This window comes from Hypanus sabinus, chromosome 6, assembly GCF_030144855.1.
Source record: "Hypanus sabinus isolate sHypSab1 chromosome 6, sHypSab1.hap1, whole genome shotgun sequence".
Taxonomy (NCBI): domain Eukaryota; kingdom Metazoa; phylum Chordata; class Chondrichthyes; order Myliobatiformes; family Dasyatidae; genus Hypanus; species Hypanus sabinus.
In genome coordinates, this window is record NC_082711.1 from 44,820,217 (window position 1) to 44,846,561 (window position 26,345).

Genomic DNA, 26,345 nt, shown 5'->3' on the forward strand with positions numbered 1-26,345 from the left:
CTAACTCATGTGCACATTCTCCCTGTGATTGTGTGGGCTTTATTGACAGGCTTCAGTTTCTGTCCAAAACATGTGAGATAACACACACAAATGCTGGAGGAACTCCGCAGGCCAAGCAGTATCTATGGAAAAGGGTATGGTGGACATTTCAGGCCAACCCCTTATTAGGACTAATCAGGACCACAGGATGTGTGTGGGGTTGTAAGCCCATTAGTTATTACAAATAACCCCCAGAGTAAGTGGGAGAGAACAGATTACATGGAAAATTGACAGAGGAATAGACCATAAGAGCATGAGACATAGGAACATATTTAGGCCGTTTAGCCCATTCAGTCTGCTCCGCCATTCCATCACATCATGGCTGATCCTGGATCCCACTCAATCCCATACATCTGCCTTCTCACCATATTGCTTGATCCCTGGACCAATCAAGAATCTATCAATTTCTGCTTTAAATATACCCACAAACTTGGACTCCACTGCAGTCTATGGCAGAACATTCCATAGATTCACCACTCTTTGGTTAGAAAAATTCCTCCTTACTTCTGTTCTAAAAGGTCACCCCTCAATTTTGAGATTGTGCCCTCTAATTCTAGATGCCTCTGCTAGAAGGAGCATCCTCTCCATATCCACCTATTCCTTTCAACATTCCGTAGGTTTCAGTGAGATCGCCACACATTCTTCTAAATTCCAGTGAGTACAGGCCCAAAAATGCCCAACCATCCTCATATGTTAACCCTTCATTCTGGGAATCATTCTTGTGAACCTCCTCTGGACTCTCTCCAATGACAATATCTCCTTACTGAGATACGGGGCCCAAAATTGTTGACAATACTCTAAGTGCGGCCTGACTGATGCCTTATAAAGCTTCAGTATTATCTCCTTGCTTTTATATTCTATTCCCCTTGAAATAAATGCCAACATTGCATTTGTATTATTTTACCGCAGAATCAACCTATGAATTAACCTTCTGTTAGTCTTGTATGAGAACTCCCAAGTCGCTTTGTACCACTGATGTTTGAATTATCTCCCCATTTAGATAATATTCTGCACTACTATTCCTTTTACCGAATTGCATCATCATACATTTCTCAACACTGTATTTCATCTGCCACTTTTTTGCCCATTCTTCCTGTAAAGGGGATTTCTTCTTTTTCTTTGTAACTGTATATGTAATCGAAAATGGCTTCTTTGTTTTGTTAAAAGTAGGAATGCTTCTTTGTTGCGAGAGAGTGCTGGAAGCTTGTTTGGGTTAAAATTTACTGATAACGAGAATTGTATTCCTTTGTAAACCAATTGGGATTAATGTTGTTCTTTCTTCTGAGTCTGTGAGCTATTGTTGGCGGGCTTTTGGGGAGATCGGCGCGAGGGGGTGAGAGAGAGAGGATGCGATGCTGTAAACTGGGCAAGGAACGGACCCCAAGCGGGGGTCCAAGGCCAGGAGGTACTCCGAGGAGAGGAGATGAAGCTAGATGTGCTTGGTTGACCACTTCAGATGGTCCTAAGCTGCGAGTCAAGGAGTTCGGAGGGGATCGAATGGTGGCCAGAAGACTTCAGTAATTGAGCTCCAATGGTTGTGCACAAAGTGGTTTGGACTTTGATAAGTTTGGCGCCTTTTCTTTATTTTTTTTCCTTCGTATATACTGTATCGTTATTAATCACTTAGTTATAGTAACCTTTATAAATTTTACTCATTTAATCGCATATGGTGTACTGTCTGTTTTTGGGCGAGGCAGGGACATCACACAGCATCCACACCAGCTGATTACCCAGTTTGGCGGGGTCGAAGGCTGAGATGAGAACGAGCTGATCGAGCCTGAGGCGACCCAGGGGGTTACATTGTGGGGTGCTCGTCCGGGATTGATTTCTGTGGAAGCTGTGTGATCACCCTCTTTAAATTATGTCTGCAGCAAAGAGCTGGTGTGCATTTGCGGGTGTGCGATTGCTGGTTATCTCTGCATGTGTGTTGAGTGAGGCTGTTGGTAGCCCAGAGGGCGTTGTTCGAGTTCCGACTAGCGCTGATGAAATGGTGGTGGGACCATGGGCTGTCCGTACTGTTTGGAGAGTGAGGAGTGACAGGTTGGGATGTTTCAGCAGTGGTAGGCTTCGCCCGGTTGTTGGAATAATGTCCAGCTCTAAAGGGGCGGAGGCGTGGGCGGAGCAGACCCCTCAGTTGTTGGGTGAGTGGCAGTGTTTGGCTGAGGGAAAGCGACAGGGACTGGTTGAAAGTTTGAGTAGGCGGGCTGGTGACGTTGTTAGAACTGTCGGGCGCAATTACGTTGAAGTGACAGCTGCCAGTTCTGGGAAAGTGTGGGAAAATGCGTGTGGTTTGACTGGAAGTCAAATGCCGTGGCTGGGGGGCTTATCATATCCGTGGCAGGAGATTGGTGGAAAGTTGTTAGGATATCCCTTTTGGCTAGAGGGGCAGATAAATTACTTGCGGTGCCAAGGGGATCTGTCAAGGGGATCAGTTGTTCTGTTGATCCGAGTGGTGTAAGGAAACTTAGAGGAGGCCCAGTGGGGGAACGGCTTGGGGTCTCTGGGGGAGCACATTCCCAGCAATGTACCAAGGAACTCCCGAAAGGAACAGACCCTATTCCTGAAGGCTTAGAGGGATCAAGCTCACAGGTATTGTTACCGATGGATGGAAGTCAAGTTAAAGCCATCCTCGGCACCGGGGCGCCGGTTAAGTTGCTGTACAGTTTGTTTTATAACTGTTATTGGAAGCATTTACCCTTGACGACATTGAGGGCACTGGAGATTTGGGGTACCAGTGCCGGTGATTATCCAGTCGACGGTTGTTGGTCAGTGAAAATGGAGTTCTTGGAGGCAAAAGTAAAGGTGACTGAGGTTCATGAATCGTTAATGCTGATGTGTCTGGACACTGTTGAGACGGGCAGAGTTTCTGTTCTAGAGAGAACCAATATCCTGCTGGTGCGCTTAGGGGCCTGCCCAGAGGAGGCGGGTGAAAGCTGTTTGGAGGCATTGTCGATGCACCCAGAGTTTCGAGCTGCTTGTGCGGACATGTGTAGCATCATTGGGCTGATACCAAATTCAAACAAGAGCCGGTTGTGGAACGGCCTGGGGGAAGTATCTGAGGGTGAGACCCTCTTAGTGGACACTGCGAAATACCACGAGGGAGGGGAGTTGACTGCTGAAGACACCTCGGAGGGAGAGAGGTTGCGGTGACTGGCCCCTGAAGCCATGGAAGATGTAGGCAGCGTGTGTGTGGATTATATTGCGCTGAAGAGGCGCACTGTCAGTGACCAGAATATGGCCCTGAGGGTCGAAGAGGCGATGGCCTATCTGAGTGGTGTGAAGTGGTTTAAGGTGCTGGATCTGAGGAGTGGATGTTTCCAGATCCCGATGAGTGGGGCCGACAAGGAGAAGACGGCCGTTATAAATTCCCTAGGAGTCTTCCGGTCCAAAAAGATGCCACAGGGCATATCTGGAGCCCTTGCAACTTTCCTGCGGGGCATGTGGAAGACCATGGGGCATGTGGAGGCGTTTGGAGTTTTGGTGTATGTGGATGATCTCTTGGTATTTGGATTTGCCTCGGGAGAATATGAAGTGAGATCGTTGCGGGAGCGGCTGAGAACTACAGAGTTAAAGTGCTTTCTGGACACGAGCCAGGGCTGGTGAAAGTCGCAGCTCGTGAGTGACTGTCTCTACGGAATCAAGTTTGAAATGAAGACGGAGAGACTGGAGGAAGTTGATCTGGAAGACGTCATGAGGAAGAAAAAGCTGGAGAGAAGTGCCGTGAATACTGAACAGGAGGCTGAAGAGACTGCAGGAGCAGTGCAGGCCATGTGTTTCCATTTGGAGAAGATCAAACAGCAGCTACCAATCGCAGAAATGAGGAAGAATACAGATTTGATGGATAATGTGCTGGATGTGTGGTACATGCTGCCTTTTGCTGACTTTCCCTTGATTGAGGAAGAGATCTTTGGCCCTTCTCCCACTGAGTCAGGTGTAGCGGGGAGGGTTAGCTGTGTGCAGTGTGGGGCATGAGTGAGAGGTTGAGAGAGGAGTTGGTAGTGGGCCCAAGGTATCCCCAGTTGTGTCCTACCCTGAACGGTTTAGGTGAGGGGGTACAGAGGTCTCAGAAGGATTAGGGAACTCTCAGATAGTTGGCCTATGTAGTGCCTGAGGAACAGGGCGTGAGGTTTACTGTGTGGGGAGGAGATGTCACTGTTTGTGCTTGGGTTACAGTGTGTTGGCAGGAAAGGTGGCGAGTTATTTAATAGTCATGAGGACATGACTTTTATTTGGTGGGGGGAAGAGTATAAACAGGATTTCTTCTTTTTCTTTGTTACTGTGTATGTAATCGAAAATGGCTTCTTTGTTTTGTTAAAAGTAGGAATGCTTCTTTGTTGCGAGAGAGTGCTGGAAGCTTGTTTGGGTTAAAATTTACTGATAACGAGAATTGTATTCCTTTGTAAACCAATTGGGATTAATGTTGTTCTTTCTTCTGAGTCTGTAAGCTATTATTGGCGGGCTTTTGGGGAGATCGGCGCGAGGGGGTGAGAGAGAGAGGACGTGATGCTGTAAACTGGGCGAGGAATGGACCCCAAGCGGGGGTCCAAGGTCAGGAGGTACCCCGAGGAGAGGAGATAAAGCTAGATGTGCTTGGTTGACCATTTCAGATGGTCCTAAACTGCGAGTCGAGGAGTTCGGAGGGGATCGAATGGTGGCCAGAAGACTTCAGTAATTGAGCTCCAACGGTTGTGCACAAAGTGGTTTGGACTTTGATAAGTTTGGCGCCTTTTCTTTATTTTTTTTTCTTCGTATATACTGTATCGTTATTAATCACTTAGTTATAGTAACCTTTATAAATTGTACTCATTTAATCGCATAAGGTGTACTGTCTGTTTTTGGGTGAGGCGGGGACATCACACAACATCCACACCAGCTGATTACCCAGTTTGGCGGGGCCCCCAGATGGAAACGAGCTGAGCGAGCCTGAGGCGACCCAGGGGGTTACATTCCAATTTGTCTAAGTCCTGCTGCAATCATATGCTTCCTCAGCACTACCTACTGCCCCACCTATCTTCGTATCTTGCACAGACTTTGCCAAAAAGCCATCAATTCCACTACCTAAATCATTGTAAGACAATGTGAAAAGTGGCGGTCCCAATACTATCTCCTGAAGAACACCATTAGTCAACCAGAAAAGTTGCCTTTTATTCCCACTCACTGCCTCCTGCCTGTCAGCCATTCCTCTATCAATGCCAGTATATTTCCTGCAACACTATAGGATTTTATCTTGTTGACCAGCCTCATGTGAGCCACCTTATCAAATGCCTTCTGAGAATCTAAGTAAATGACATCAACTGCCTCTCCTTTGTCCATCCTGCTTGTTACTTCCTCGAAGTATTACAGAAACCATGATGACTTTGACTTATTTGATCATTAGTCTCCAAGTACTCCAAAACCTCACCCTTAATAATGGACTCCACCACTTTCCCAACCACTGAGATTTGTATAACTGGCTTATAACTTCCTCTCCTTTGTCTTCCTCCCTTCTTAAAGGGCGGAGTGACATTGGCAATATTCTTGTCCTCCAGGACCATGCCAGAATCAAGTGATACTTGATTATGACCAATGCATCAGTTATCTCTTCAGCATCCTCTGTCATGATTCTGGCATGTAGACCATCTCACCCAGGTGACTTATTCACCTTAAGAATTTTGAGTTTGCCCAGCACTATTCCCTTTGTAAGAGCAATGGCACTCACTCCTGTTTCCTGACACTCAGGGACCTCTGGCATACAACTACATGTCTGCCACAGTAAAGACTGAAGCAAAGTACTTATTAAGTTCATTGGCCATTTCTTTGTCCCCCATTACTACCTCACCAGCATAATTTTCCAGTGGTCCAATATCAACAATCATCTTCCTTTTACTCTTCATATATCTGAAAAAAAAACTTTTAGTATCCTGCTTTTTTTTGGCTAGTTTGCTCTCATATTTCTTCTTTTCCTTTCTTATAGCTTATTTATTGCCTTTTGTTGGATTTTAAAAACTTTCCAATTATCCAACTTCCCTCTCACTTTACTACCTTATATGCCCTTCCCTTGGCTTTTATCTTGTCCTTAACATACATTGTCAGCTATGGTTGTGTAGCCCTGCCGATTGAGAACTTCTCCTGTGGCAGATATTTATCCTGTACTTTGTGATCTTCAGCCATCTCTGTTCTGCTGTCATCCCCACCAGTATCCACCTGGGCAAACTCCTCACCCATGCCCTATATTCCATTCTGACGCTGATACATATGACTCATGCTACTCCCTCTCAAACTGCAGTACGAATTCAATCATATTATGATCATTGCCTCCTAGGGTTCCTTTACATTAAGCTGACTGATTAGATCTAGGTTAATACTCAACACCCAATCTCAGATAGCCATTCCCTAAGTAGGTGTAAGCACATTTCTCTCTAAAAAGCCATCCCATAGGCGTTCAACAAATTCCCTCTCATAGGGCAGACAGAATGTATCTGCTGTATGAGCCAACATGAGTTTGATGGGCCAAATGACCTTCTTATATGATAGGATATATTGGAAAATTGTGGTGCCTATCCTATTTTCAGCATATAAAGAGGCCCAGGCTTGGATATAGCTGGGGTGATAGGTGAAGTGATAAATTAAAGCGATAGTAAACAGATGTCCCATTGTAGATATATAATTCACAGTTGATTTTTCTTTTCTGTTTTCCATGAATGGGCAGATCTTTTATGTTCAAACATGATAAAGGGAAAAGTTACCCTTATTTGTCAGTCTTATACAGACAGTTTCCTGAAAGTTTAGTTTTCAATCTTTATTGGTCTTACCTCCAGGAAAATTACATCCTATTCCAACAATAGCTATATCTTCATCGTTGTTTCCCATTTTTAGCATTCAAGCCTGTTATTAAAATGAGAATGAAACAAAATATATCTCTTTATCATATTCCGTGATCACTTGTAGATTTTTGGAAACAAATAGCATTGTCAGAAAGACAACATATCCTTTTTTTGAATCACTCATTAACCAACAGCAGAATTATAAAAATAAATGGTTGTTTATACACTACTTGGTTGTGTCAAAAATATGTTGTGTGCTTCATTAATGATAAGAGTAAAAAAAGCTGTTATCCTTTTGTAATGAATTCAGATAAAAATCCCTGCCAGTTTATTAGTCACTGGAAATTAAACATTTAACCTTTTTATATTTGTGTCATAAAAATCATTATTTGAATGATCAACAGTCATCTAAAATGGAAAGTATTGGAAAGACTGAAATAAATTAAAAATTAATAAATTCTTAATTTCTGTTCTTGTGGGAAAAAAGCAAAATTAGTGCATTCTCTGTTAAGTACATGTGAAGTGTTTGCAATTAGTTAATTAAAGCAATTTAGGCATTAGCTTCAAAATTGTGTTGCTTACAAGAAAATGGAAACAATTTATAAGTTAAAAATTACCTAGAATAAACACTGGTTTTTATTGGTCATTTTAGAAAGCAAAACACACCCTTTATATAAAGCCACTTGGTGAGACTAAGGTATGCTGAATAAGATATGTAATATTTTTTTGTTTTCTTCACTTGATGATAATCTGAAGGAGTAACTTGTAGAAGCCAACTGATTTATAGAATCCAGAAGCCACTGTTCAACAGGATCTGTGACAACTGAACCTGATCAACAATGGTTCGATTCATCATGTAGCTCAATGTACAAAACAACTCACACTGCCAGTAAAAGATTCACTGTAATTTATACCTTGTCAGCTATAAAATAGTGCAAGCTGGTTAGAGCCAAAAGTCATAACAGCCTAAGCAGGTTCATGTAAATGCACTGGAATTTATGGAATTGTCTCAATTGGTGATTCATCATCTCAGGTACAAACCATCATTATTTGTTGGATATAAAATCATTAAAATTAATACAATTTCCATTTGAAGTTACGAAAATGAAGAGATTTTATTTATGCTGCACTTATGAGAAAGACCCCTGGGCAAACCGCTCAGGCTCATCTGACAAAGCGGAAAATTCAATCATTCAGTCACCAAAAACCGCAAACAAGTTCTTTCAAAAGTGATTTAATATAAAATTGTTGAGCTAATCTTTACAGAAACTTTTGGTGAAAATACTTTCAAATAGGAAGATAAGAAATGGTTTACTTTTAAGTGAAAATTGTTACTTATTTCTATCTCTTGTTTCTCTCATTTGTTTTGAGAAAATTTTGGGATTTCCCTCATAAAGTTAGAAATTAGTCAATTTAGCAAGAGAAAGTAAATCATTTTACTCTGAATTAAATCTCTTTGTACCCGTTATCAACAGGGAACAATGGAATGACTTGACTCATTATTTGGATTAATTATTAAAGCTGCTACAAAATATTGCAAGGTTGCTTACAGCCCACAGTCACAATAAACTTATCAGATTGGTGTAAATATGTCTGAATTGATCTGACTCTGTGGGAGGATTAACATCTGGGTTTAAAGTCAAAATCAAAATCATATTTATTGTCATAAGCAAAAATGTGTATATGTACAGATGCAAGGAAATCTTTACCTACAGCAACATCAGAGGTGTACAATGTTAGATATGCAGCAGTCACAAGAAAGCATAAATGTAAGTTATAATTTTTATTGAAAATAACAAAATTAAAACTGTCATGAATTGAAAGAAGTACGGTGCACATGCAGGAGAACTGCTCAAGCACAGGTCCGGTGAAGACTTCTAAAGCAGGAAGTTTTTCAATGGGAGTCGTTGATTGGAGCAGCACGCAGACATATCAGAAGCATTCCCATGTAGGTCGAGCAAAGAGCTTTTAAAACCCCTTCTCTATAAAAGAGAGGTTCCCCCAAGTGGAGTCAACGTGGGAGCGGTCGTTGTTGGAATAGTCTGAGGCAGATAGTAAGGCTTTGACTCAACAAGGCTTTGGCAAGTACAGGCAGAGGCAAGGCAAGTAGGTAAGTTCGTTCCTTATCGTTTATTTAAATCCTGAGATAATAACGGTATGTCTACTGAGCCATTGTTCTGTTCTGGGTGTCAGATGTGGGATTTCCAGGAGACTGCCAGCCTCCCCAATGGCCACATCTGCACCTGGTGCTTCGAGGTGCAGTTCCTTAGAGACTGTGTTAGGGAAGTGGAGCTGCAGCTGGATGACTTTCAGCTTGATAGGGATAGTGAAGTGGTGAAAGACAGGAGCTACAGGCACATAGATACTCCAAGGCTACAGGAGACAGATAAACTGGTGATTGTCAAGAGATGGGAGGGAAAATGTCAGATAATGGAGAGCACTCCTGTGGCCGTCCCCCTCAACAATAATTACTCCATTTTGAGTACCATTGTGTGGGATGAACAACCTGGGGGAAGCAACAGCAGCCTTGTTTCTGGCACTGAGTCTGGCCCTGTGGCTCAGAAGGGTAGGGAGCAGTAACATGGACACTATAGTCAGAGGGACAGATAGGGGATTTTGTAGACCCAAAAAGGAAAAACGGTTGGTAGTTTGCCTCCCAGGTGCCAGGGTCTACAACTTTTCTGGACGCATCCACAATATCCTAAAAAGGGAAGGTGAGCAGCCAGAAGTCGTGCTACATATTGGTACCAATGACATAGGAAGAAAAATAGAGGAGATCTGAAAAAGGAATACAGGAAGTTAGGAAGGAAGGTAAGAAGCAGGATCTCAAAGGCAGTAATCTCGGGATTGCTGTCTGTGCCACTTGACAGTGAGGATAGGAACAGAATGCGATGGCATTTAAATGTTTGGCTGAAGAATTGGAGTAGGGGACAGGGATTCAGATTTCTGGATAATTGTGACCTCTTCTGGGGCAGGTGAGACCTATACAAAAGGGGGGAAGATTGCACTTGACTCCAAGATAGGCCAATATTCCTGCGGGCAGGTTTACTAAAGCTGTCGGGAGTGGTTTAAACTAAAATGGCAGGGGGATGGTAACCAGTATGATAAAATTGAGGATGAGCCAACAGGTTTACAAGTGGATGATGGATGCAACATGAATGTAAGGAAGGACAAGCTAATGATTGGGTTGCAGACAGAGCAAAGAGTTAAATTGTACCACAGAGGCAAAATTCAAAATGCAGAAGAATGCAGGACAGAAGGTGCTGTATTTAAATGTGGATAGCATTTGGAATAAGATTGATGAACTTGTGGTGCAATTAGAGATTGGTCAGTATGATGTTGTGAGCATCACTGAGTCGTGGCTGAAAGAAAGCCATAGTTGGGAGTTTAACATCAAATAGAAACAAAAGAAACATAGAAAATAGGTGCTGAAGTAGGCCCTTCAGCCCTTCGAGCCTGCACCACCATTCAGTATGATCATGGCTGATCATCCAACTCATAACCCTGTACCAGCTTTCTCTCCATACCCCCGATCCCTTCAGCCACAAGGGACATATCTAACTTGCTCTTAAATATAGCCAATGAACCGGCGTCAACTGTTTCTTGTGGCAGAGAATTCCTCAGCTTCACCACTCTCTGTGTGAAGAAGTTTTTCCTCATCTCGGTCCTAAAAAGCATCCCCTTTATCCTTAAACTGTGACCCCTCGTTTTGGACTTACCCAACATTGGAAACAATCTTCCTGCATCTAGCCTGTCCAATCCCTTTAGAATTTGATACGTTTCAATAAGATCCCCCCTCAATCTTCTAAATTCCAATGAGTATAAGCCTAGTCGATCCAGTCTTTCTTCATATGAAAGTCCTGCCATCCCAGGAATCAATCTGGTGAACCTTCTTTGTACTCCCTCTATGGCAAGAATGTCTTTCTTCAGATTAGGGGACCAAAACTGCACACAATATTCCAGGAGCGATCTCACCAAGGCCTTGTATAACTGTAGTAGAACCTCCCTACTCCTGTACTCAAATCCTTTTGCTATGAATGCCAACACACCATTTGCCTTTTTCACCGCCTGCTGTACCTGCATGCTCTCCTTCAATGACTGGTGTACAATGACACCCAGGTCTCGTTGCATCGCCCCTTTTCCTAATCAGCCACTGTTCAGATAGTAATCTGTTTTCCTGTTCTTGCAACCAAAGTGGATAACCTCACATTTATCCACATTAAATTGCATCTGCCATGAATTTGCCCACTTACCTAACCTATCCAAGTCACCCTGCATCCTCTTAGCATTCTCCTCACAGCTAACACCACCGCCCAGCTTCGTGTCATCCACAAACTCGGAGATGCTGCAATTAATTCCCTCGTCTAAATCATTAATATATATTGTAATCAACTGAGGTCCCAGCACTGAGCCTTGCGGTACCCCACTAGTCACTGCCTGCCATTCTGAAAAGGTCCCGTTTATTCCCACGCTTTGCTTCCTGTCTGCCAACCAATTCTCTATCCACATTAATACCATACCCCCAATACCGTATGCTTTAAGTTTGCACACTAATCTCCTGTGTGGGACTTTGTCAAAAGCCTTTGAAAATCTAAATATACCACATCCACTGGCTCTCCCCTATCCACTCTACTAGTTACATCTTCAAAAAATTCTAGAAGATTCATCAGACATGATTTTCCTTTCACAAATCCATGCTGACTTTGTCCAATGATTTCACCTCTTTCCAAATGTGCTGTTATCACATCTTTGATAACTGACTCTAGCATTTTCCCCACCACCGATGTCAGACTAACCGGTCTATAATTCCCTGGTTTCTCTCTCCCTCCTTTTTTAAAAAGTGGGGTTACATTAGCCACCCTCCAATCCTCAAAACTAATCCAGAATCTAAGGAGTTTTGAAAAATTATCACTAATGCATCCACTATTTCTCGGGCTACTTCCTAAAGCACACTGGGATGCAGACCATCTGGCCCTGGGGATTTATCTGCCTTTAATCCCTTCAATTTACCTAACACCACTTCCCTACTAACATGTATTTCCCTTAGTTCCTACATCTCACTAGACCCTCGGTCACTTACTATTTCCGGAAGATTATTTATGTCCTCCTTAGTGAAGACAGAACCAAAGTAGTTATTCAATTGGTCTGCCATGTCTTTGTTCCTGTGATCAATTCACCTGTTTCTGACTGTACAGGACCTACATTTGTCTTGACTAATCTTTTTCTTTTCACATATCTATAAAAGCTTTTACAGTCAGTTTTTATGTTCCCTGCCAACTTTATCGCATAATCTTTTTTCCCTTTCCTAATTAAGCCCTTTGTCCTCCTCTGCTGGTCTCTGAATTTCTCCCAGTCCTCAGGTGTGCTACCTTTTCTGGCTAATTTATATGCTTCTTCTTTGGTCTTGATACTATCCCTAATTTCCCTTGTCAGCCATGGGTGCACTACCTTCCCTGGTTTATTCTTTTGCCAAACAGGGATGAACAATTGTTGTAGTTCATCCATGCGATCTTTAAATGCTTGCCATTGTATATCCACCGTCAACCCTTGAAGTATCATTTGCCAGTCTATCTTAGCTAATTCATGTCTCATACCTTCAAAGTTACCCTTCTTTAAGTTCAGAACCTTTGCTTCTGAATTAACGATGTCACTCCATCTTAATGAAGAATTCCAGCATATTATGGTCACTCTTACCCAAGGGGCCTCGGACAACAAGATTGCTAACTAACCCTTCCTCATTGCTCAATACCCAATCTAGATTGGCCTGCTCTCTAGTTGGTTCCTCGACATGTTGGTTCAGGAAACCATCATCCCACATACGTTCCAAGAAATCCTCTTCCTCAGCACCCTTATCAATTTTCACCCAATCTATATGTAGATTGAAGTCACCCATAATAACTACTGTTCCTTTATTGCACGCATTTCTAATTTCCTGTTTAATGCCATCCCCAACCTCACTACTACTGTTAGGTGGCCTGTACACAACTCCCACCAGCGTTTTCTGCCCCTTAGTATTATGCAGCTCTACCCATATCGATTCCACATCCTCCAGGCTAATGTCCTTCCTTTCTATTGCGTTAATCTCCTCTCTAACCAGCAATGCTACCCCGCCTCCTTTTCTGTCCTGTCTATTCCTCCTGACTATTGAATATTCCTGGATGTTGAGCTCCCATCCTTGGTCACCCTGGAGCCATGTCTCTGTGATCCCAAACATATCATATTCATTAATAACTATCTGCACATTCAATTCATCCACCTTGTTACGAATGCTCCTCGCATTGACACACAAAGCCTTCAGGTTTGTTTTTACAACACTCTTAGCCCTTATACAATTATGTTGAAAAGTGGCTCTTTTTGCTTTTTGCCCTGGATTTGCCTGCCTGCCACTTCTACTTTTCACCTTACTACTTTTTGCTTCTACCTTCATTTTACACCCCTCTGTCTCTCTGCACTTGTTCCCAAACCCCTGCCACATTAGTTTAAAGCCTCCTGAACAGCAGTAGCAAATGCTCCCCCTAGGACATTGGTTCCAGTCCAGCCCAGGTGCAGACCGTCCTGTTTATACCAGTCCCACCTCCCTCAGAACTAGTTCCAATGCCCCAGAAATTTGAATCCCTCCCCCTTGCACCATTTTTCAAGCCACGTATTCATCTGAAATATCCTCCTATTTCTACTCTGACTAGCATATGGTACTGGTAGTAATCCAGAGATTATTACCTTTGAGGTCCTACTTTTTAGTTTATCTCCTAATCCCCTAAATTCACCTTGTAGGACCTCATCCCATTTTTTACCTATATCGTTGGTACCTATCTGCACCACAGCCACTGGCTGTTCACCCTCCCATTCCAGAATGTCCTGAAGCTGCTCAGAGATATCCTTGAGCCTTGCACCAGGGAGGCAACATACCATTCTGGAGTCTCGTTTGCAGCCACAGAAACGCCCATCTATTCCCCTTACAATCGAATCCCCTATCAGTATAACTCTCCCACTCCTTTTCCTTCCCTCCTTGCCGCAAAGCCACCCATGGTGCAATGAACTCGGCTGCTGCTGCCTTCCCCTGATGAGCCATCTCCCCCAACAGTATATCTGTTTAGGAGGGAGATGACCTCAGGGGTCTCCTGCAGAACCTGCCTACTGCTTTGCCATCTAGTGGCCACCCCTTCCCTTTCTGCCTGTACATGTAACCTTTACCTGTGGAGTGGCCAACTCACTGAACGTGCTATTCACAACTTTCTCAGCATCGCAGATGCTCCAGAATGAATCCAATTGCAGCTCCAGACGCTCAATGTGGTCTGCCAGAAGCTGCAGCTTGACACACTTCCTGCACACGTAGTCGTCAGGGATAACTGGAAGTATCCCTGATTTCCCACATGCTGCAGGATGAGCAAACCACGGGGCCGATCTCAGCTGCCATGACCTACCCAATACTTGCCTCAACTTTTGAAACTTTCTCCATTGAAAGGATCTTACCTGGCCTTACCTCACTTGGAGTGAAGCTCGTCCTCAGCCTCTTCTCGTCAAAGCCTCAAATCTCCACTCCTTCACTGGCCCACTCACTCACTGGGCAATACTTTGAATCGAAAGGACAGGCAGGAAAGCATAGATGGTGGTGAGGCTCTGTTGGTAAGAGAAGGAATTACATCTTTAGAAAGAAGTGACATAGGGTCAGAAACAGTTGAATCTTTGTGGGTGGAGTTAAGAAATTGCAAGTGTGAAAAAAACATTATGGGAATCATATATAGGGCTCCAAATAGTAAACAAGATGTGGGATTGAGATTGCAAAGGGAGCTGGAAAAGGCATGTAATATGGGTAATGACACAATTGTAATGGGAGATTTCAATAAGTAAAGGATTGGGCAAATCAAGTTGTCAGATCGCAAGAGAGGGAATTTATTGAATGCCTATGACATGGTTTTTTAGAGCAGTTGTACTTGAGCCTACTCAGGGAAAGGCTATCTTAAATTGAGTGTTATGCAATAACCCAGATCTTATTAGGGAGCTTAATGTAATAGAACCCTTAGGAGGCAGTGATCATAATATGATTGAATTCATACTGCAACTTGAAAGGGAGAAACATGAGTCACATGTATCAACATGGCAATGGAATAATGGGAATTACAGAGGGATGAGAGAGGAGCTTGCCCAGGTGGATTGGAGAGGGATACTGGTGGGGATGATGGCAGAGCAGAGATGGCTGAAGTTTCTGGAAATAGTTCACAGGCCAGAGACATGTCCATCAGAGGAAGATGTTCTCAAATGGCAGAGGTAGGCAACCCTGGCTGACAAAGGACTGCATAAAAGCCAAAGAAAGTGCATATAGGGTTGCAAAAGTGAGTGGGAAATTTGATGATTGGGAAGTTTTAAAAATCCAACAAAAGGGAACTAAAAAAGGGGAAAGATGAAATATGATGGTAAACTAGCCAAAAAAATAAAGCTAGATATTAAAAGTTTTTTTTCAGTTATATAAAGAGTTAAAGGGAGCTGAGAGTTAGTAATGGGGGACAAAGAAATGGCAGATGAGGTACTTTGCTGCTATTGTCACTGTGGAAAACACTAACTGTATGCCAGGTGTCCATGAGATTCAGGGAGCAGGAGTGAGTGCCATTGCTATTACAAAGGAAAAGTTTTCAACAAATTCAAATGTCTTAGGTTGGATAAGTCACCTGGACCTGATGGACTACGTCCCAAAGACTTTGAAGAGGTTGCTAAGGAGATAACAGATGCATTGTTCTTGATCTTTCAGGAATCACTTGATTTTGGCATGGTCTCGGAGGACTGGAAGATTGCAAATGTTGTGCCACTTTTCAAGAAGCAAGGAATTCAAAAGAAATGGAAATTGTAGGCCTGCTAGTGTAACCTCAGTGGTTGGGAAAGTTTTGGAGTCTATTACTAAGGATGAGGTTTTGGCTACTTGGAGAATAATGATAAAAAAAATACAAAGTCAGCATGGTTTCTGTAAAGGGAAATCATGCCTAACAAATCTGTTAGAGTTCTTCAAGGAAGTAACAAAGTAAACAAAGGAAAGGTAGTGAATGTCATTTACTTAGATTTGATAAGGTGCTTCACGTGAGGCTGCTTAACAAGTTAAATCCGATGATGTTGCAGGAAATATACTGGCATGGATGTAGGAATGGCTGACAGGCAGGAGGCAGCGAGTGGGAATAAAAGGCAACTTTTCTGGTTGGCTGCCAATGACTAGTGGTGTTCCTCAGGGTTCAGTATTGGGACTGCTACTTTTCACATTGTTTGTCAATGATTTAGATAGAAGAATTGATGGTTTTGTAGCAAAGTTTGTGGATAATGCAAAGATAGGTGGGGCAATAGGTAGTGCTGAGGAAGTAATATGATTGCAGCAGGACTTAGACAAATTGGAAGAATGGGCAAAAAAGTGGCAGATAAAATACATTGTTGGGAAATGTATGAAAATGCATTTTGGTATAAGGAATAATAGTGTGGACTATTATCTAAATGGTGAGAAGTTTCAGACATCAGGGGTACAGAGGGACTTAGGAATCCTTGTACAAGACTACCAGAAGGTTGATTTACAGGTTGAGTCTATGGTAAAGAAGACAAATGCACTGTTGGCATTTATTTCAAGGGGAATAAAATATAAAAACAAGGTGATAATGCTAAAGTTTTATAAGACACCAATCTGGCCACAATTGGAGAATTGTCAACAGTTTTGGGCCCCATAACTCAGAAAAGATCAGTTGTCAATGGAGAGAGTCTAGAGGAGGTTCACAAGGATGATTCCAAAAATGAAGGGGTTAACACATGAGGAGTGTTTGGTAGCTTTGAGCCTGTACTCACTGGAATTTAGAAAAATACTGGGGCATTTGATTGATACCTACTGAATACTGGAAGGACTAGATAAGGTGCGAGTGGAGAGGATGTTATCTATGGTAGGGGTCTAGCAGGCACAGCCTTAAAGCTGAGGTGCAGAGGACCAATTTCGTCCCTTGGAATCTTGTCTTTAACATATCGGTAGAATCTCTTAGAATTCTCTTTCACCTTGTCTGTTAGGGCAGCTTCTTAACTTCTTTTTGCTGTCCTGATTTCTTTTTAAAGTGTTCACTTGCATTTCTTATACTCCATAAGTATGTAATTTGTTGCTGCCTGCCAATACCTGCTATTCAGTGAAACCTACCAAACGTTGAAAGGTCTGGATAGTGTGGATGTGCAGATGATGCTTCCTATGGTGGGGTATCCAGAACTAGAGGACACAGACGCAGAATTGAGAGGCAACCTTTTAGGACAGAGGTAAGGAGGTATTTTTTCAGCCAGGGAGTAGTGAGTCTGTGGAATGCTCTGCCACAGACTGTGGTGGAGGCCAAGTTTATGGGCATATTAAAAGCGGATGTTGATTGTTTCCTGAGTGGCCAGGGCATCAAAGGATATGGCAGGAAGGCAAGTGTATGGGATTGGGTGGCATCTGGGATCAGCCACAATGGAATGGCGGAGCAGACTCAGTGGCCCAAATGGCCTAATTCTGCTCCTATCTCTTATGGACTTACGTACCTCCTTTTTTTGTTTCTTAACCAGAGCCTCAAAATTTCTTGAAAACCATGGCTCTCTATCCCTGTTATCCAGGCCTTTTATTGACAGGAACAGATGAACTCTGTACTCTCAAAATTTTATTTTTTGAAGTTCTCCCATTAACAGACCAATAATGGCAGGAATTTCTGGAAGCAATTTGCAAAGCACTGGATATACACATCCCAAAGATTAAGAAGTATTCTAAAGGGAAGATGATACAACCATGGCTAACAATAGAAGTCAAAGCCAACATAAAGCCTAAGAGAAGGCATATAATAGATCAAAGATTAGTGGGAAGTTAGAGGATTGGGAAACTTGTAAAAACCAATAGAAGGCAACTACCAAAGTCATTAAGAAAATAAAGTTGGAATACAAAAGTAAGCAAACCAATAATATTAAAGAGGATACCAAAAGTTTCTTCAGGTACATAAAGTGTAAAAAAGAGGCAAGAGTGGATATCGGAGCACTGGAAAATGATGTGGGAGAGGTAGTAATGGGAGAAAACAAAATAGTGGATGAACTGAATATCTATCTTGCATCAGACTTCAAGTAGTAAGATGGAAATTCATGGTGGCAGGAGGCATGAAATGTGTGAAGTTACCATAACTAGAGAGAAGGTTCTCGGGAAACTGAAAGGTCTGAAGGTAGATAGGTCACCTGGACAAGATGGCGTATATCCCAGAATTCTGAAAGATGTGGCTGAAAAGATCATGGCGACATTACTGATATCTGTCAAGTGTTCTGCTACACAAACTTCTGTCACATAATCTGTCTTATTCCCTAATAGATCAAGTATCAGACACTTTCTCATTGGGTCTTCTAGGTACTGATTAAGGAAACTTTCCTGAAAACATTTAATAAACTCCAACCCATCTCGTCCTTTTACAGTATGGGTACCCCAGTCAATACTTGAAAAGTTATAAATCACCTACTACAACAGCTTTTCTTGCAACAGTATGTGCAACTTCTCCTGCAACTATCCAAGTCTGGCATCCATATTGTTCTAACAGTGCAAATGTAAAGAAGGAAAACAATAAATAAACTGGGGGAAAAATCTACCTACAGCTTTTCCCTTCTCTTACTGAAGCCTTGAACAGCTAAAGCCTCAGAATCCTTACTCTAACTCTGTCTACTCCAACAATGGCCATCCCATTTGTCCCCAGCCTTATTTTAGTTTGTACTTGACAGTGAACCCATGTCTTGTATACTACATTGACGAACCTAAGTAAACTATGTCTTCTCAGATTTTGGATTGCTGACTGGCTACTACTCAAAAATGGATTTCATGTAAAAAAAAACCTACTACTCACTGTGATAAAGACCCTCATAAAGCCACGAATGTAGCAACATTCAAGGATAAACACATGCTTGCAGGATTTTTGTATTTTTGGAATGTAGTTTGAAGTTAATGTTTTCTAAACCCAGTGTCAAGAGGTACAAGTGGTTCTATTATAGAATCACATGCTTTGACTTAACTCTTTAGTAGAACCCCAAGGTTCCCAACATGGAGGCTTTGTTGCTATTTTTCTAGAGTGCAGAGCGAACAAGAGAATGTGGAACTGATATACAAGGAAATCTGCCAGGCAAAGGAGAAAGCAGATAAAAGATTGCATTAGGAAAGTGCATCCAAAATCATTCAGAAATCTATTCTTCCACATGCACCTCTGTGGGGATCGATGTCTAAGGAATCTTTGTGTATTTTGAGAGCTCCTGACACATGATGTGGGCATAGAGATCACCATAGTGCAAAAAAAAAAGAACAATGGTGGATGTAGCTGTAATGTGCTGAGAGAACATCCCTTTTTTACACTCAACATCTCTCCAGGTTGGAGCAGGAGATATATAAAACATAGAGCATACATGTATCGAGCCCTGATAAAAGAGAAAAAAAAAATCACATCATAATCATTGTGTATGATATTGGTGCTAGTCTTCCTCAGATATTTTTTCCAGTATACCTCTGCAGGATCCCCTGTGACTGCAGAATGGCTAGTGAAGGGGTGAATTTCATGTGAACAATTTTTATTTCAGTCCCATCTGCTTTATTTCAGCCCTCATCTCTGATTCTGGTACATCAGCAATGAAAGCATTGGAGCTGCCTCCTGGATTCCTGCAAAAATCAACAATTTCACTGAGTTCCTTTGACCTTCTTTTTCACCCTAGCAGAATCAACATTCAACACTCATTGCAATTTCTGCCACCCTCAAGGAGATTCTACCACTAGACGTATTTGCCTCGTTCCTCCGCTTTCAAGTTTTGCAGGAACTGTTCCCTTTCTGATGCCAAGTCAACTTTCATACTCGCAATTCCACCCCACTTCTTAAGGTCCTTTCACCTGAAACTATGGGTGTTGCAACATTTGCTTTCTTCCCTTCCCACCATCTAGCATTGCAAGTCTGCTTTCCAGGAGAAGCTGCAATCCACTTGCACTTTTTCCAAGCTAGTGTACTGCATTCAGTTGTCTCCAATATAGTAGAGAATTTAAACACAGACTTGATGACTGGTTTGTGGATCACTTGTGTTCAGTCCACTAAGTGACCCCTAGCATCCTATTGTCTCGCACTTTAATTCTCCATCTTTCTTCTTCTCTGTCCTATGGGTCTGTGACCTCCTGCACTGTTACAAAAAGTCCCAATGGAAGATAGAAGAAGATAGAACATCTTAGATTCCATTTGAACATATTTCAGGATTCTGGACTAAATATTCATACCAGACCTGAAAGTGCAATTCAACTTACCAAACTAATTTGCATCTACTTGATTTATGTGGTCAGAGCAAGTTTGTTCGGAATTTGTGCATTTTAGTCGGCATGGATCAATTGTGCTGAAAGGTCTAATTCTGTGCTGTGTGACTATGACTCCATGACTCTGACTTACTGAGAAGAAGGTTGCCGTTAGAATTAAACAGCATTGATGAGACTTTTCCCACTTTTGTCCAGCGAGGTTCACATAGTGACCTTGCTGTCAGGCTTTGTGTTGAATTTTGAGCTCATTTGGAAGTCAACCCAGGTGATTATTTAGGGTGGCATGATAGCCTAGAGATTAGCATGACACTTTATAGTACAAGTGACAGGTGTTCAATTCCTATCGCTGCCTGTAAAAAGTTCATACATTCTTCCTGTGACTGTGAGTGTTTCCTCTGGGTCCAAAGATATACCGGTTGGTAGGTTAATTGGTCATTGTAAAATTGTCCCATGATTAGACTGAGAATAAATGGAAGGTTTGCTGGGCGGCATAGCTCAAAGGGCCAATGTATCTCAATAAATAAATAAAATTATGTTGACAGTATTTCTCACAAATAGGTCAGACTTTTATCATATTGATTGAATTATTGTCAAATTATCTTCCAGTTTTATTGAAGAAATATCATTTCCAATTGCAATAAAATTCTCATAAAACTCTCATAATCTTCTATCACATTGTTCAGAAATTTTTGCCATTTGGCAAGCGGTTCACCTCTTTCTGTTGCCCCCGCTAACTTAACTGAAGGCTTTGTCTTACATTCACTTCTAATTTTGGAAGCTCTATCTGTCCTGACTCCATGTTACTTTTAAACACATTGGGGCCATGCTCCCCACAGTTCCTTTACATTCACCAAACCCAATTTCTTTTCATCCATCTAAATTCACAAGTGCCTATTTCTTTTTCAGTCTTTCCTTGCTTCTCCTTTTAATTTTCTGTGGCTCCCAGTTAAGGACAAGCACCATAGTCAGAAAATATGTAGACACAGCTACCACTTATTACAAACAAGGACCAGATTTCAAATTGTCCTCAAATATAAGCTACAAACAGTATTCAGTTTTGTAATTACAAGGTCAGCTGTATAACAAGCACAACACTGGGAAACCACTTTATAGATATGTTTTAGAAACTAGCATAATCATGTGAAATTCTTGTATGCCAAACATACAAACATAGAACTATCTTAATTGGCCTGCATCAAATCAAGTGTTTACGTGCATTTAAAGGAAGAAGAGGAAATGGGTTTTTTCGATATATTGTATCCTTGTAACAAAGAAGATTGCTAGTCAAAGAAGTTTCCAGAATGGGTTTTTTGCCACTTAGCACATCAAACATGATCATAATTTGTGGTGGCTGTGTATCAAAAAAGCTATCCATCAAAGTGGAAAAAGAAGGTTGTTTCGGACATCTGAATTATGCAGAGTTTTTCTGATCAGTAGAAATGACTTCTTGTTGTAAATATCGAATTCCATGGAACCAATTTTCCACACCCAAAATATTGAAGTAAACCAGGAACTTATATACATTGAAAATACATTGAACCATATGTTGTTATGTTTATGATTTAAAGAGATTCAAAGCTCAATACACTTTGAGTTTGGGGAGATTCCATCAGAAGGTTCTTCCACCATGTCTCCACAGTGTGTCTGCTTGTGCTGAGTAATAACCTTTTACATTGACAACTCTGGTTTCTGAGTGGCTCATTCAACAACACAACATTCCCACAAGCCGTTTTAAAATCATCAGTGCCCATTTCCATGCACCCTTCCATCTCACTGACACCTTGTTTCCTGTTCTCCCTCTAAAGTCACCAGGATTCCATTTCCCATGTTCCTTTTAAACACACACTGGCCCCATTTCTTCAACTTCATTTAAATACAAACTCCCTCTAAATTTACTGGATCTTCAGGAAACTTCAACGTGCTTGTGTATAATATTTATCTGAATTAGAATTGTACAGCATATTAAAATTGCATTAAAAGGGGTTTGGGATATTTGTACAGTATCAAATAAATCAGTCTGCCACTCTAGAATCACCAAATGTTTGAGGGATTGCATCATTAGAGCTTTACAACAGTCAATCCCAATATTTTGGTTATATTGATCATTCCTCTCAACTCTTTATTTCAGGTGTGTTGTCATTCCAGAGTAGAAACTCAACTCTTTCAGGTCTTCAAACTTGGTGATAAAGTGTTCAAGGGCTTGGGTCTTCCAGCTGTCTAAAGTCATACTCCAGAAACACAGCAATTCAGGTCTCTGCCTCCACAACTGCCAGTCTGGTGGAAGCAAGTACAGATATTCTAGCAATGAAACATACATTTGTATCAGTTTGTACCATTTACTCCTTCTAGACCCATGACCCCTTCCAGCTAGAAGGACAAGGGCAGCAAAAGCATGGGAACACCAACACTGGAAGTTGCTCTCCAAGTCAGACATCATCCTAACTCAGAAATGTATAATCATTCTTTCACTATTAACATCTTGGAAACCCTTCCATAACAACATTTTGGCTCTGACCACATCTCAAGGAGCTCAGCATTTCAAAAAGATTGCTCATTATCCTCCTCTCAAGGGCAACTAGGGGCAATTAAATGCTGCTCTGCCTCCAAAGGCCACATCACTTTAATGAATGTATAAAAAGAATGAATCACATTCCTCTCACCCACTTTCAAACTGTGGTAACAGTAGTTCTCTTTTTCTTTCAGAGCTTTGGGGATTTATCAAGTAGACTATGAGCTGGTCCAAAGGTGAGAGGAGCACCATTTTCCCCTGCAGAATAAGCTTCTTCACCTTGTTTAATCAAAACATTGTTAGATGCAGTAGATATACTTTGAAATTATGTGGAGTAATCATTGTAGACCACAATAACTCAAATGATAGAAACCAAGAGACACATGAGACCACAGATGGTGAAATCAAGACCAAAAACCAAGCTTCTGGACGAAGTCATAGATCAGGCAGCATCTGCGAAGATAATTGGGTGGTCAATGTTTTGAATTAATACTTTTCATCTCAACAGATTGAGGCCCATGGCTCTGCTCCCTTTTTGAATCGTAGCCTCTCCACTGTCTTTGTTTTCAAAAATCCATTTCCTTTCCAAATCTAAAGTAAAAAATAACCAGTGACACTGAGCACTCCCTAACTCATTCTAAGAAATCACCTGGCACATTTCTCCTTTCCTAACCTCATTGAGTTTACAAGTCACAATAATTTCTTTGTGGAAGATTAACCAATATTCCACAATATTTCAATTAACTTAATCATTTAGGTAACATGGTTGCATGATATACAACAATAGCAGACTCAATAGGGAAGTGGAGACACAGGAGACACAAGAGACTCCAAATGCTGGAATCTGGAGCACAAACTAAACCATGTGGCTGAACTGAGTGGCTCAGATTGCATCTGTCAAGGCAAAAGGAACGGTCAGTGTTTCAGGTTAAGACCCTGCATCTGGACTGAAAGTATAGAGAGAAGATAGTATTAGGATTGAGAATGTAAATGGAATATAGAGAGGTGCCAATATAGCAGTAATATCAAAAATTACTAAGATTATTTTGAATACAGATGATGTCATAAAAATTCCAATTGAAACTTTTAACACCTGCTGTACTTGTTCATTTAACCTCTTACAAATTCAGATACCTTTTCAATCAAGAAGCCACTCCTCCAGATTTGATCAGTCAATAACCAGCCATTTCACACATACACTCTTCCTGCTCCATGATCCTAAGCATCTGGACTTACACCTCACTGATTGCTAATGATCACATTATATATGTAATGTTCTTGCACAGGTGTAAAAAAACTCTGAACTAAACATGCAATATACACTGAGTCAATGGGGCGTGGTCCCAGTAAGATTAACCATTTACTATTCACTCTTCCACATTAACGTATGGTGAAAACTGTTGATAAAACAATACAAAATATATACAGTATTTGTTTCCTTCTTGGCATCACATTTACATCATAAATACTTGCAAAAGTAAAACTACAACAACTATATTACATTACAGTGCAACATAGAGTCAGAATCTACCTACGCCATCGACTGGCTTTAAATACATCAACACAAACTATCTGCAACTCTTCAAATAACAAAGAACATAAACTTTATCAACCGTCATTACTTTTAACAGAATCAGCATTAACATTACAGTGAAAAGGCATTGCTTCTCTGATGTTTCTAGTGCGTAGAAAAAAAACTTTTCTCGCGCTGAACACACCTTCTCGTGGGTTCCAACACTTAAGCAGTGCTCACTAGTGTGTCTCCTGGTGTGTCTGAGGGGTGCCTCCCCAGACCTCACTTTTATCCCTACTCACGGGGTCTCAGGTGTCAATCAGTTTTGAATGGCTTAGCCCATCAAACCAGCCCACTCCGACTGTCCACTGAGGAATTTTAATGAACAGAATAGCACCAAGTAAACAGCCCTCTCCGGAGCCATAAGTCTTACAAGAGTCACAATATGGTCTCTCTCCCCCCCCCCCCCCCCCCCCCGGCGTTATCAGCAGCAGATGTTCCAACTTGTTTTCCTCTTATCTGTGTCTCTCTCTCATTAGCAGCCTGGCAACAGTAACAGTTTGTAATTCTCCCAGGGGAGGGGGACATGGGCAACCTTGCACCCTTCTGCCCATCAGAGCTGTTCATCCTGCGTAACAGCGTCCTGTGGGAAAATACTGGTTTGGAGAAACGGGAAGGGTCTCGTCTCGAGATTTGATACCAAATTGGGGGGCCAGTGAATCGGGCTATAAGTCCATTATTTGTTCTGGTTGCGTGGGTAACCAGACGAGAAACCAGCAAAGATGGATGTAGATGAATTTATAGAAAACCCAACTTTGAAGGCGCTAGAGAGTGCCAAAAAGACGGACTTGGTGAATATTGCGAAAGGTTTAAATCTCACAGAGGTGGAGTCGTCAATGAAAAAGTGGGAGATACAGAGGGCCATAGCCCAGTATTATATCTCCAAGGATGTGTTCATGCCTGGGGTATTGGAACTTATCCCTGAAAAGAAACCAGTTGTTGGGGTGGTTCAGTTAGAGTTGGAAAAATTAAGGTTGGACGCGGAACAGAAGAAAAGGGAGTATGAGCTCCAGCTAAAGGAGTTAGAGGCGAAAAGGGAGCAGGAAGGAGCTGCCTGGGAGGCACAAAGGGAGAAGGAGAAAGCCAAAAGGGAGATGGAGGAAAGGGAAAGGGCGAGAGATAGGCAGCATGCACTGGACATGGAGAGGTTAAAGGTACAGCAGGGAAGACACCGGGCGGCAGACTGAGAGGAGATGTTTAATGTTAGTAGGGAGTTTAGGTTAGTACCACCATTGGAGGAGACAGATGTTGATGGTTACTTCTTGCATTTTGAAAAGGTGGCAGTGAATCAGAAGTGGCCCAGAGATCAGTGGGTGGCATTGTTACAAAGTGTATTAAAAGGAAAGGCTCAACGGGCATATGTGGTGTTGTCTGAGGGGGAGTCTGAGGATTATGAGGAAGTAAAAGAGGCTATCCTTCAGGCCAATGAGTTGGTACCTGAGGCATATAGACAAAAGTTCAGAGATTTAAAGAAACAGTGAAATCAGACGTATGCAGAGTTTGCCTGTGAAAAGGGTGTGCTCTTGGATCGTTGGTGTGCTGCAGAAAGGGTGGAGGAGGATTTCCATCGTTTCAGAGAGTTAATTCTGATTGAGGAATTTAAAGGTTGTGTTTCGGATAATATCAGGATGTATCTGAACGAGAAGACGAATAAGCCTATATTGGAATTTGCCAGGTTCGCAGATGAATATGCCCTAACCCACAAGTCAAGGTTTTCCTCGAATAAGAGTTATCAGAAAGGCAGTAGGGAAGTTAGAGAAAGTCAACTGGCTAAGGTCAAGGATAAGCTGGGAGCTAGTAGAAAAGGTGAGGAGGAGGAAAAGCAGGCTGGCAGGAAAGTTCCTGGCTTGACCTGTTATAATTGTGGAAAGGTTGATCATATTGCATCTAAGTGCTTTGCTCTGAAGAAGGAGACAGGAAAAGGGAAAACGGCAGTCCTGACAGGGTGTATTGAGTCGATCAGCAAATCGACGAGGAAGGCAAAGGCAGATAGAGTACAACAGGGGCATGAGAAATTTATTTCGGAAGGGACGGTGTCTGTGAAAGAAGGAGAGACCCCAGTTCCAGTGAGAATCTAGAGAGATACTGGGGCTGATCAGTCATTGATCCGAAGTAAGGTGCTAGATTTTGGTCCTGAGACTG

The 26,345-nt window shown here is 41.9% G+C and overlaps 1 protein-coding gene across 1 annotated transcript in view; it reads right to left on the minus strand.

The window, feature by feature from the left end:
- The window catches only part of LOC132395140 (uncharacterized), a 102,431-nt gene that overhangs the window by 18,629 nt on the left and 57,457 nt on the right, over window positions 1–26,345 (minus strand). Inside the window, exons 3-4 of the mRNA XM_059971440.1 lie at window positions 14,323–14,459; window positions 6,831–6,903 (exon numbers count right to left, since the gene is read on the minus strand). Of these exons, the coding sequence (XP_059827423.1) occupies window positions 6,831–6,897 (67 nt within the window). The 5' untranslated portion in view covers window positions 6,898–6,903; window positions 14,323–14,459. The remainder of the gene's footprint in view (window positions 1–6,830; window positions 6,904–14,322; window positions 14,460–26,345) is intronic.